The 11,681-nt window shown below is 49.4% G+C and overlaps 2 protein-coding genes across 2 annotated transcripts; one reads left to right on the top strand and one right to left on the bottom strand.

The window, feature by feature from the left end:
- The first annotated feature begins 1,338 nt into the window (after positions 1-1,338).
- Positions 1,339-4,223, top strand: tgif2 (TGFB-induced factor homeobox 2). The gene is made up of 2 exons (XM_076137970.1): positions 1,339-1,491; positions 2,114-4,223. Exons 1-2 carry the CDS (start codon positions 1,339-1,341, stop codon positions 3,485-3,487), a joined length of 1,527 nt encoding a protein of 508 aa, XP_075994085.1. The 3' UTR covers positions 3,488-4,223.
- Positions 4,224-5,788: 1,565 nt separating this feature from the next.
- Positions 5,789-10,669, bottom strand: myl9b (myosin, light chain 9b, regulatory). The gene is made up of 4 exons (XM_076137969.1): positions 10,520-10,669; positions 7,269-7,473; positions 7,020-7,181; positions 5,789-6,858 (listed from the first exon to the last, which is right to left on the bottom strand). Exons 2-4 carry the CDS (start codon positions 7,450-7,452, stop codon positions 6,683-6,685), a joined length of 522 nt encoding a protein of 173 aa, XP_075994084.1. The 5' UTR covers positions 7,453-7,473; positions 10,520-10,669; the 3' UTR covers positions 5,789-6,682.
- Between the last annotated feature and the right edge of the window lie 1,012 nt (positions 10,670-11,681).

Raw genomic sequence — 11,681 nt, 5'->3', positions numbered from 1 at the left:
GAGTTGAAAAGTTTGAGTTTACGTTTGTAGAGTGAGCGGAACACCCAGCGATCAGACTGTTGCCCCTCAAGCGGAGTCGGTGTGCTGTGAAGTTTAGCAGCGTGTTAAAAATCGAGTGTTCTCACAGCCATTTGGTTCAACCGTAAGTGTGTGTGCGTGCGTACGTGCAGATGTAGACGCTGTGTTCTTCACACAAAGGTAGCGACACTTGGGTGCAGAGATGCAGCTGTTAAAGTCCCGCCAAGGATAAAGTGTTGTGACAGAATGACCTGACGTGTGGTTGAATAGTTTGCCACATTTAGAGTGGTTTCAAACCTAAAATGCGTCACTGTTAACTTTGTGGCTCCACTCTGTCACTCTCTGTTTACATTGTTTGTTTTGGTCGCGCGCTCCACTCATTAGAAGAGTAAAGCGTTTAAAGGACTTCATTTAATTACATCACGGTAGTTTCCTCTTTGAGTTTCCAATGCCACAGTCATTTATGTCAACACTAGAACATCACACGTGGCTTCTAGCTGACTTTGATACAGAGTTAACCCAGGCACCCAAACAACAATGACACCTGATTTTGTGTGCATGGTAATGTGTGTATTGAACATGCATGTTCCAGTTGTGTCTCGGGCCAGGTCTCATTGTTGTGTGTGGTTTGTCAGTTGCAGTGGCGGCCCTCTGAGCTGCAGTGGCATGAGGTGAAGCAGCTCCTCTGCATGGTCAATAGATTCCTGGGCCACTGGCTACTGTGATGTTGATATGCACACAATCTCCTTTGTGAAGACAGGCGCTGCCCCGGGGGTCAGGTTTCACTCCGGCCCAGAGAAAAGACATTTACTGCATTCTGTGGCCCACCCCTGGGATCAGGCATGCTCCATTTTGAGGAGAGATTCCCCTCCAGTGGCACACAGGCATACATTACAAAAAACCACAACAAAGTTCCAGCCACCAGGGCCGTTGTTTAGAGTTCCTGCAGCCCACATGGCCTCAGTGCAGCACAGCTCAGAGCTGACAGACACACAGAAGCTGCACTGTGCACCTGTCTGCTCCAACATGCTGCCTTTGTTTTGGTGTTACTTGATTTGTTGTTGTTTTGATTTGGTAAACTTGAAATGTAAAATGTTGTGTAGATGTAGTTGTGTGTATAGGCCCACCCTTCCACAAAACCTCACACCATTATCACACCTCAGCATTTGTCCTTGTAGCATTTAAGCTCACCCAGTATCTGAACCCTGTCACTGACTTCCTCTCTCTGCTCTCCATCCCTCAGCCCTCGATGAAGAGTGTCAGCAGGACCAGTCCTCGGACAGCGGCGAGAGCTCCCCGCTGGACCTGTCGGGCAGAGCGATGCTCTACGCCAAACGCCGTCGCCGCGGAAACCTGCCCAAGGAGGCGGTGCAGATCCTGCGAAGCTGGCTGTATGAGCATCGCTTCAACGCCTACCCGTCAGAGCAGGAGAAGCTCAGCCTGTCGGGACAGACCAGCCTCTCTGTGCTCCAGGTGAGAAGTGTGACGATCAGGGACCTGAACAGGACTCTCTTGTGTTCCTGTCACATTCTTAGATATCAGCATTCCTGTCTTTGCCCGTAAGATCAGACCCAAGCCTTAGGCTCCATCCCATCTGATGTTTCCCCTGTAATGTTTAGGATCAATCACGTGTTGCTTGTATCAACAGTTGTCACAAGCTTTCCTGTCTGCTTGATGAAGCAACACGGCGTCCAGCTGACAGCTCAGATCACTTTTCCCCAGCCTTCCCTTTTCATTTCATTCAGCAGTAGACGTTTCCTCTTTTCCGTCCCTCGCATGCAGACGGCTCTGCATGAAACAGAGAGTTGGCGAGCTGCAGTACAGTTTGTTATGTAGTCAGAAGGCTGGAATGCCTTTGGCTGCCTTCTTCTGTGGCTCAGCATATTTGGAATCAGACCTTCATTATTGCCAGCTGTCTGGAGGCTCTGGGCGCTGCTCTCCCTGTGTGGGAGGCAGCACCACTAGAGGGAGCGAGTCCCATTGTGCAGAGGGAGAGGAGGGTGTGAAGGAGCCACTTGTAGATCAGGAGCAGTGTTAGGATGTAGACTTTAGTTTGTACCAGCTGACTTAATGTTGTCATTGTTTTCATTTTCAGATCTGTAACTGGTTCATCAATGCACGGCGCCGCCTCCTGCCTGATCTGCTCCGCAAGGATGGGAAGGACCCCACCAAGTTCACCATCTCCCGTAAGGCCGGGGGGAAAATGGAGGGTCCTCCGTCCGCCACAGAGGGGTCCTCCTCCCCAGACAGACGCCCGGCCGCTGTGCCCGCTCTGCCACGCCCCTCCGTGATCCGCCCGGCCCCGGTGTTGGACTTTAGCCTCATCGGGACCACGACGATCCTGACCAGAACCATCTACCCCTGCAGGGAGAGCTGCATCCAGGCCCTGCTGAGGCTGGACACTGAGAGTCTGCTGAGGGAGGTGGAGGAGGAGGAGAGGGCTCGCATCGCCTCCGGTAGCAGCCTGTCCTCATCAGGCCCTCCCACCAACGGCCTCAACACGCCGCCCCCGACCCCTCCGGACCTGTACCCCTCTCAGGACTTCAGCGACCTGAGACTCCTGGTGGACACGGCTCTGCAGAGGGCCGCGGAGGAGGAGCAGATGAGACTGCAGGAGATCCAAGGCAAACAGGTGAAGGTAGGGGCACAGAGCGGCGACACAAGGCCCACGCCGCTTCCAGAGGACAGCCAGCAGGTCATGGACCCCTCCAGAGTGCAGAGTCTGATGGAGAAGGCCATGGCAGCTCCAGTTCCAGATGAAGCTTCTCTTTCCTCAGAAGCCTCAGCTGCTCCTGTTCCACCTGCAGCCCCCTGGGTTCCGTTTGAGAAGGACCCCGCCACAGCATCCAGCCCGGGCCTGACCCAGCTCATCCCCGCTCACCCGTCAGCCGTGGTGCCAGCCTTCCAGCGCTCCGTGACTCGTTCTCAGAAACTAGCTGCCGCGGTGCCAGCCTTGGTCCCGGCTCTGGTGTCGTCTCCGGTCCTGATTCCTCCCCTGGCCCAGCCTTCAGCCTCACCCTCTGCTGTCCCCACCTCCGCCATCTCGCCATTCTCTCCATCCAGAGGGGTCCCGCTCTACCTACCATTCCACGGCTCCGCCCTCATCCCGGTCACAGCCACCTGCCAGTCGGCCGTCTCTACCACAGCTCTGACCATCATCGCAGGCACAGCCTCAGCTTCAGCACACATCCTGAGTCCTCTCCCCGCGTCTTCCCCGACCTCCTCCTCCTGCATACCGACAACAGCTCCCATCCTGGCCTTGGCCTCCCGCGTCTCTCCCCCTCTCCAGCCTCTGACCTCTTCCTCAAGCAGCGGCGTCCAGAGGAGTACAGCGGTGGTCCCCGGCGTGTGGGGCGTGGTCCACGGCGAGGCCAGGCAACCCGGCCCCCATCCCGTGGTCAAGACATCCATGGCCACCGTCTGGGGCACGACGCACGGCCTGAGGAGCGTGAGCGAGCCTGTGAACTAGGAGCTGCAGCTGAGCCCCTTTTTTTATGTCGCACCCATCAGGGAGCAGTGAGGCCGGACGATGTCGTGTATATAGAAGAATGTATCTTCATCACCTGTCCCCCCGTGACGCCCGCGGGCCCTGCGGCGCCGGCCCAGATGTTCAGACTGAGACAAAGCGGTCAGGTGAGGCGTTTTAGAGACTCGCTGTCCCGCGCAGCTTTTTATCGTGATGATGTTTGAGTCGAGTCGTCGCCTGGAGGAGAACTATGAACTTTGAACTTGGACCTTGAACATTCCACTGTGCAGGAGTTTTGTACAAAGTTTTCGATGCGGCCTGGATGAGTTATTTGTCGCCTCGGCCAAGTGAGGAGGAGGAGGAGGAGGAGGAGGAAGAATGTCCCATAATTATACAAACTACCTGTGGTGACCTCAGCGCAGGAGGACCAGACCCTCTTGAATGTACAAAAGGATTGATGATGAATTTCACTGGCCGAGCTGCCTACGCCCCCCCTCCTCTCCTCCAGACCCTAAAGGAGGACTGGACTGTTTCTCTTTCTATCTTCCACACCAGCATCAGAACTCTATTAGTCGTGCAATTTAGACGATCTCTAACCCAGCCTGTTCTCCGCCTCTGGGAGTTCCTCGCTGCCCCTGTTTCTGTGGCAGCAGAGGACAAACTGCTACTTTTATTTTTTTTTTTGTGCATCCTTTTCTTCTTCTCTTCCTGGATTATTATTACAAAGAGGAGTGGAGGTGGACTGAGCTCTCTCCTGGACAGAGGAGGACGCACGGTGACTATTTTTCTTTTTATTGTTTCTGTTTCTCAATCAGTGTTTCCTTCAGATAGGCAGATGATGTCGCCTAATCGTGATCACACAGGACAGCAGGAATGTAGATGAAACTGCACCTCACACTTCTGTTCAATCACAGGCTGGACTGCCTCCCTGCAGTGAGTGTGTACATGAGTGTGTATCATGGAGGAGGACTGAGGTCTGGAGGTCTCAGTGACGCTGCTCGTCCTGTCTCACCTTCTGTTCAGCTTCTGTTTGTTTGGTGTTATGAACTATGAACCTATAGTATTTTGTTGTCGTCCGGATCGGTTACAAACGAATCAACAGTGGCGGCGAGATGGCAGCTCTCAGATCCATAGACTTAACATTCTACCTGCTGTGACATGTGGCACCTTTTATCTTATGTGTTTCTTTGTGGTACAAACGTGCCATCGCAGCCTGAGCGGCCAGCTCAGCTGCTGTGGGACTGAAACCTGCAGACAGAAATCTGCTTTTAAAGGTTCAGTCTAATTTTGATGGAGAGATTTGTTTTGATTCTCTTGTCCTTTCGTTTCAAACCCGATGTCTTATCTGTGTAAAGAAAAACCTACGCATGCAAATCAAATGTAGCAGACGTCTGTTGTAGCCGACACCAGTTGCTGTTCTCCAGAGGCGCAAACGCACAAATCCCCCGGTGTTCTTATCTTCTTGTCATTCACAAAGTTGTAGTTTCCATGAAACTGTCTAAATCTCAGCTAACAGCGGCGCCGTGTGGCCAGGCATGCTTCCTGTGTGAACCACGCTGTAGCAGAGCGCCGTGGGGACCGCCACACAGCCGCCGCTTCAGAGGAGCAGGAAGTCTGTCACGCAGCAGAATCCTGCCCTGCACTGATTCCTGCTCCTCTCTCTCACGCTCTCACTCCTCTGTTTGTGCCCTCTGCCGTTCCCTGTGTATCGTGCTGCTCTGTGGCGCTCCAGGCCGTCATGTCACAGGTACTCACTCACTCTAGACAGATTATACCTCAAACTTCCACAGGTCCCGTCAGGCTTGGGTCGCATGTAGAATACTAAGTATTAAATGTTTTTATGTTGCCACGGTGACCTCGGCAGCAGGTTTTATGTGTGGGGTTTTAGGAGGCAGCAGTGCTCCAATGTGATGATGATGATGATGATGATGTATATATCCTCAAGGTCAGATGTTTTTTTTGTTTTTTTTTTCTTATTCTTATTATTATTTTCATTTTGTTTGTATTGGCATGAAACTCGTCTTAAGCTGTGTAGTTTCTTTCCAACTCATTTCAGTGTTGAAGCTGGTGACATCATGCGACTGGCTGCTGTGCCTTAAACCAGGACAGAGCGGCCGACGACCTCGGCCCTCTGCTATGAAACCTTTCAATAGTCTGTGCAATATACGCCTTAAACTTTAATGTGTTTTGTATTAAACATTTCAAAGAAATAAAAGTTTTTCTAAATACAGAAAATTTCTCTGTCCCTTTTTTCATTTTCTTGGTTTTTGATGTTTGTGTTAATAAGTGCAGCTGCAGCCTGAATTCAACAGAGCTTTATCAGAGGGAAACTTTATTTACTTTATAAAAATGACACCTATCACAGTCTTAACCCTTCACATCATCTCATTCTGTCTCACCACACACACTGAATCAATGCTGAGCATACTTCCAAGTGTAAAGTCAGAGCTGCAGACTTCAGTTTAAATTATCTTCATCTATTTGTTGTAGTTGCAGGGTGACGGGACTGAGGGGAGTTTTTTGAAAAGTTTCCATCTTATCACGTTAAATTTGGATGTGTATTTACTGATAGTTTAAGGTTAGAATCTGTTCATTTTGCAGACTACAGGGTTAAATCAGGACGGTGGTTCAGTGTGGTGGCACAGATGAGATGCAGACAACTTACATTAACTTCACTGCTGAATCCCTCAGCCAACCTGTATGTACGTTTACACACACACACACACACCTGCTGACAGGAGGGTCGGGGGTTAAATTATGTTCTTATCTGTGTCATGAGAAATTAATAATCAAAGTGAAATTAAGTATAATTGGAAATATTGGTTTCCATAGCACAGGGTTGAGAAGAGCGCCAGTGCAGGCAGGATCAGTACATGGCAGGAAGTCGTAGACATCATCTCCATCATGTACCCAGTTTCAGTGCCAGAACAGCTGCAGGTTAAGTAGGCTGAAGCCTTTTATGGTGATACAGGTTAAGCATCCACATGTGAAGGTTGTGTGTGTGTGTGTGAGAGAATACTTCCAAGCTTCCATTCTTCATAAACTCAACACCCTCATTCCCTGTGAACGCCACATCCACACACACACTGTAAAAACACTCATTATAACACTCTGTCCTTCAAGGGCCCTACGAGGAGGGTATATGTGTGTGTGTGTGTGTATGTGGGGACACAAGTCAGTGCCCTCCCTCCCCCCTGTCTACTCGTCGTCTTTCTCCTTGGCGCCGTGCTTGAGGATGCGGGTGAACTCTGCGTAGTTGAAGTTCCCCTTCTTGTCGATCGGCGCTTCGCGGAAAAGCTCGTCCACCTCCTCGTCTGTGAAGCGATCGCCCATGGTGGTCAGCAGCTCTCTCAGGTGATCTTCGTGGATCACACCTGGCACACACACACACACATCATCTCCTGCCTCAGTGAACGAGTTCTGATGTTGTAAAAGCCTCGATGTGTCACTTTCAGCAAAGACAACATGTATACTTTTCATATCGTCTGTAACATTTGCTAATAGGAGTGTTTGTTTGTGTTTGTTTGCGTCTCACCACATCCCTCCTCGTCGAAGCAGGCGAAGGCGTTGCGGATCACGTCCTCCGGGTCGGTGCCGTTCAGCCTCTCTCCAAACATGGTGAGGAACATGGTGAAGTTGATCGGCCCCGGGGCTTCGCTCATCATCCCCTCCAGGTATTCGTCTGAAGGGTTCTTACCTGAGGACACACACACACACACAAGCAATCAACATCCTCACACACTTAGAGCGAGGATGGTCAAGTGTTAAAGAGCTGAGGGTTTACCGAGAGAGGCCAGCATGTCGTGCAGGTCCTCCTTGTCGATGAAGCCGTCTCTGTTCTGGTCGATCATGTTGAAGGCTTCTTTGAACTCTTGGATCTGAGACTGGTCGAACATGGCAAAGACATTGGACGTGGCCCTCTGAGGACGCTTCTTAGTGGTCTTTCCCTTGGCACGCTTGCTCGACATGGTGGCGGTTTGGATGTAGTCCTGGAGAGAGAGAGGGGGAGAGAGAGAGAGAGAGAGAGAGAGAGAGAGAGAGAGAGTCTTTATTAGTATCGTAAAAACAATGTATACGAGTGTAACAGCAAATATAACACCCGCTGTGTAGTGGTGTGTGTGTGTGTGTGTGTGTGTAGCTTGACAGGCATACAGCTGTTCAGGTTGATCTGTCTCGGATGTTCAGGCATCTTTTTCCCTCTCATTCATTCTTTTCTCTGTTGTTTGCCTCCAGCCTCTCTCTGCCTGCTCGTCTCCACAGAGACGCTCACACTGCTGCTGCAGAGATGAGTGTGAAAACCAGGCGCCCAGAAATAGACCTGTCACTCTGAATGGGCTTAACAAGACGCGTGTGTGTGTGCGTGTGTGTGTGTGTGTGTTCTGTGATTGTGTTATACCCAGGGGGCAAAATCAGGGTTCAGAGGGATGGTTGGTTTGTACGTGGGTGGGTGTGTGTGTGTGTGTGTGTGTGTGTGTGTGTGTGTGTGTGTGTGTGTGTGTGTGTGTGTGTGTGTGTGTGTGTGGTTTCATACACTCTCTGTCCTTCATTTGCATGTGAAAATTACATCCGACGTCTAAGTATTACAAATCTTTCATCGTTTCATGGCAGCAACATCAGAGCACATGGGAAGTTGCAAATCCACACACACACACACACACACACACACACCTCAGGCCTCTGTAATGAACCCTGGTTGTGTGAAGCATGAGGCAGATTCGGCACAGATCTCAGTCGTTTCCTCGTTCCGAAATGTGAATCATGTTTGTAATCTGCCTGGTTGATGGGATGATGTCATGATGGAGGAATTCCAATTCAAAACAGTCAACATACGAATTCAACAGTCAGACAAGACAGAATATAAACTAAACCTAACAAAGATTTACCAGCCAATGCAGTTTATCTTTACGTTACTCCTCTCATACATGTCTCCTCTCTATGTAGAGGGGCTCAGCAGTCAGACGCTCTATAATAGCAGCGTGTCATCAGTGTATGTAGTAATTAGATGCAGCGGGCCTTAACTTTAAGTATGACGTGTCTAAAGCTGCAGTAAGAGCATGAGCACAGAGAAATATGAAGAATAGATGAAGCAACTCTTCTTCTTCTGTTCCAAACAAAGCAGGAACTCTGTGGAGGTTTGGCACCAAAACACATTTGAACATTCCAATTACAGCCTGCATGAGCTGTACTGAACACATGTTATAAATAGCTCCCTGCTCCTGTCTCCTCTGTCTCCTCTGTCTCCTCTGTCTCCACGGCGACGCCTCTGTGTCACCTGCTCTCCTGTCCCTCAGGTCTCTTTGCATTGGGGCAGGTTTGCATACCCGCAGGTCCTTATCTCCTTCCCTTGACTCTGCACTTCATTCCTTCTTCCTTCTACACAAATGAAGCGGTCATTTTTTATCGCCGATGCAAAGCAGCGCTGTAAGTGAGTTTGACTCCTTTGTATTTACTTCTACAAGGTATTAGACGTGAGACGAGACCTTTCTGTGTGATCTGAGTCTAAAACGTGGAGGAGAGAGTGAAGCAATCTGAAAGGTGTGTGTGTGTGTGTGTTCCTGGCCCACTGCCCATCTATTCTCTGAGTTAGTGTGTGTGTGTTTGTGTGTGTGTGTGTGTCACAGTCACTGAGGAAGCTGGGAACAAAAACAGCGTCCAGCTCCATTTCAGGAACAATCTGATTAGAGCTTTTCTCCCGGAACGCCCGTCTCTCAGCAGAGCAGAGGCTTCTTACGTTCTGCTGCCTCTCACTCTCACACGGGCGCTTTAAGCTCCTTACAACACCACTGTTACTAACGGTAACAATCACTCAACCCAGGATAGGCAACTCCAATGTGACGAGCTCCACTGGAATGTCCCAAAGTCCCAACGATCTCTACATGCTTGTTTGTCTCCAGATGTTGGACCCTGTCTCCTTAGAGAGGCTGCTTGGTGCTCTAACTCCTCATCAACAGCTCATTGATTTACATTCCTACAGTCTGGAGCTGCAGAATAAAGCTAAACTCCCATAAATGAAGAGGCAACACAGAATGTAGCAGCTGTGATGTGTTCAAGGTCTGTTTGTTGTTTTTGTTTTGTTGCTACAGTCTCAGTAAGTCAAATGTTGTTAGAGCTCAGAGAGACGGTGGCAAAACTTTAAAGTACTGTATCTGAAAACAGGTTAGACCTTCATAGTGTCAACGGTATCAAACCACCAGGATCTTCTCTCTGCGGTGTGTGTGTGTGTCAGTGTGTGTGTCTGACCTCAGAAGGGTCTGTCTGATGTGTCGCAGCCTGACTTCTACTGACAATACTGAACGTTACAGTCTCTCTGTGAACCCCCATTATCCCTACGGATGACTGAGTCCCTCTGTCCAGCACACACACACACACACACACACACACTGATTACATCAACAGTCAGTTTGTCAGCTCTCAGCCTCTCGTCAGGTCACAAAGGTCAACGGCCAAGAATTCCAAAAGCAAACACGACGTAGTGAAGCATAAGAACTCATCACCTATGGAAAGACAAACCTGGCAACCTGTAAGTGTGTGTATGTGTGTGTGTGTGTGTGTGTGTGTGTTTAGGAGTGTGAAGGAGAGACCTAAATGGGTCAGAGGCATACAGAAATTCCTCTGTCTAATCTGCTGTAATAATGAGGTGGAAGCAAACACACACACATGTACAGGACATGTACACACACACACACACACACACACACACACACACATACACACACATACTGTTGGTACACACAGCTCGGTGGTGAACGTTCTCTCTGCTCCTCTCTTTGATCAGCAGATGAAGCAGCTTGATGACAGTTTATCCGGCCTGGAACCAAAGATCCGTCTCAAACTTGTAACCCGATCCTCCTCCTCCTCCTCCTCCTCTCACAGCTCTCACTGACAGTTAGGCATTGTACCACTGAACCCAGAGAAGCTACACAGCCACTGCACTCACACTTACATCCACACCAGCCTGGGGGACACCGTGTGTGTGTGTGTGTGTGTGTGTGTCCCATCATGCATTACACACATAGAAACAGCAATCTCTCTCACCTTGGCTTCAGGTAAAAAAAAAGATTTGAGTCCTTCGCCCTCCTTGTGTCTGGATCCGACTCAGCAGTGGGAAGGGAAGCAGGCAGACGCACTGAAAAGTTTGTTTAAAGCATCAGACTCCCGGTGTGCCCCTCCCCTTTCTGCTCCGGCCAATGGAGAGGACAGCCTGCCCCGTACAAAGGCGTCCCAGTCCAGGGCATTTCTCCATACAAGGCAAAAGAATGCACAGGCTGCAGCTTTGCTCCTGAAGCACACACACGCTGCTGCTCGGGATGTTTGGGGAAAAGGATGAAACGACAGGAACCACGATAAGGCTGCCTTATTTAGAGAAAAGGCTCCAAACATCCAGGGGAGGCTCTGCACGCTGGAGAGAGGGGCAGGAGCTCGCAGATGTGAGCAGAGGCAGAGCAGTTTGAAGAGGCAGAGGCTGTTGTTAAGACTATAGAGTTTCCTTAAATAGGCAGTTAGTGTTGGGCCCCGAGGAGCTGCAACAGATGTGTGTGTGTGCTGCAGAAACTTTCTCCTGTTGTGGTAAAGGAAAGAAACACACGATTGTGTCAAATATCAGAGCTCTGATCCGTCTGTGTCTCTAATCCACACCATGTTTACTGTCAAATCATTATCAAGCTGCACTGTTTGGAGAAGATTAGACAGATTAAACATTCAGGCTTTGTAACGTCGCCTCCTTAAAAGGACGTTTACACTTCAGCATGTGCTCACTTCTTTTTAGGTTTTATATCTTTAAAAGAACACAATGTTATTTTCATGAGCTGTAGGCCTTTGACAACACGTGATCCATCAAAATGACAGCGTTTGAAAAACATTTCATTCCTTATTTAACCAGCACAGACTGCCAATATAAGTATATGACCTCTTCAGTGACAGACAGCTGATCACACGGATCAAACTATTATGATATTATCATATATTCATAGCTCCATGTGTTTGTGTAGATAGTCGCGTCTTATTAAACAGTAAACGTTATGAAAAGATACCTCACTTTTATTGAGATTTAACAACTGAAACTGGATACAACAAAGCAACAAAGCAACAAAGCAGCAGAGCAGCGGGAGGAGGCGTGTGAAGCTCTCTGAGGGGGTTTGACGCCCTCTGCTGGACAAATGATGCCTCCTCTTCTTTTAAACTCATTTATTTCATCAGT

This window comes from Genypterus blacodes, unplaced genomic scaffold (assembly GCF_046128005.1).
Source record: "Genypterus blacodes isolate CSIRO-AG114 ecotype Tasmania unplaced genomic scaffold, CSIRO-AGI_Gbla_v1 ptg000346l_1, whole genome shotgun sequence".
Taxonomy (NCBI): Eukaryota; Metazoa; Chordata; class Actinopteri; order Ophidiiformes; family Ophidiidae; genus Genypterus; species Genypterus blacodes.
This window is presented reverse-complemented; position numbering and strand designations above follow the sequence as displayed.

Bases quoted from the DNA above. Each gene is read 5' to 3' on its own strand.
- myl9b (XM_076137969.1), bottom strand. From the start codon at position 7,452: ATGTCGAGCAAGCGTGCCAAGGGAAAGACCACTAAGAAGCGTCCTCAG. The intron at 7,182-7,268 runs GTAAACCCTCAG...GTGTGTCCTCAG, and splicing joins CGACATGCTGGCCTCTCTCG to GTAAGAACCCTTCAGACGAA. The intron at 6,859-7,019 runs GTGAGACGCAAA...TGTGTGTGCCAG, and splicing joins CTTCGACGAGGAGGGATGTG to GTGTGATCCACGAAGATCAC.
- tgif2 (XM_076137970.1), top strand. From the start codon at position 1,339: ATGCTCTACGCCAAACGCCGTCGCCGCGGAAACCTGCCCAAGGAGGCG. The intron at 1,492-2,113 runs GTGAGAAGTGTG...TTTCATTTTCAG, and splicing joins CCAGCCTCTCTGTGCTCCAG to ATCTGTAACTGGTTCATCAA.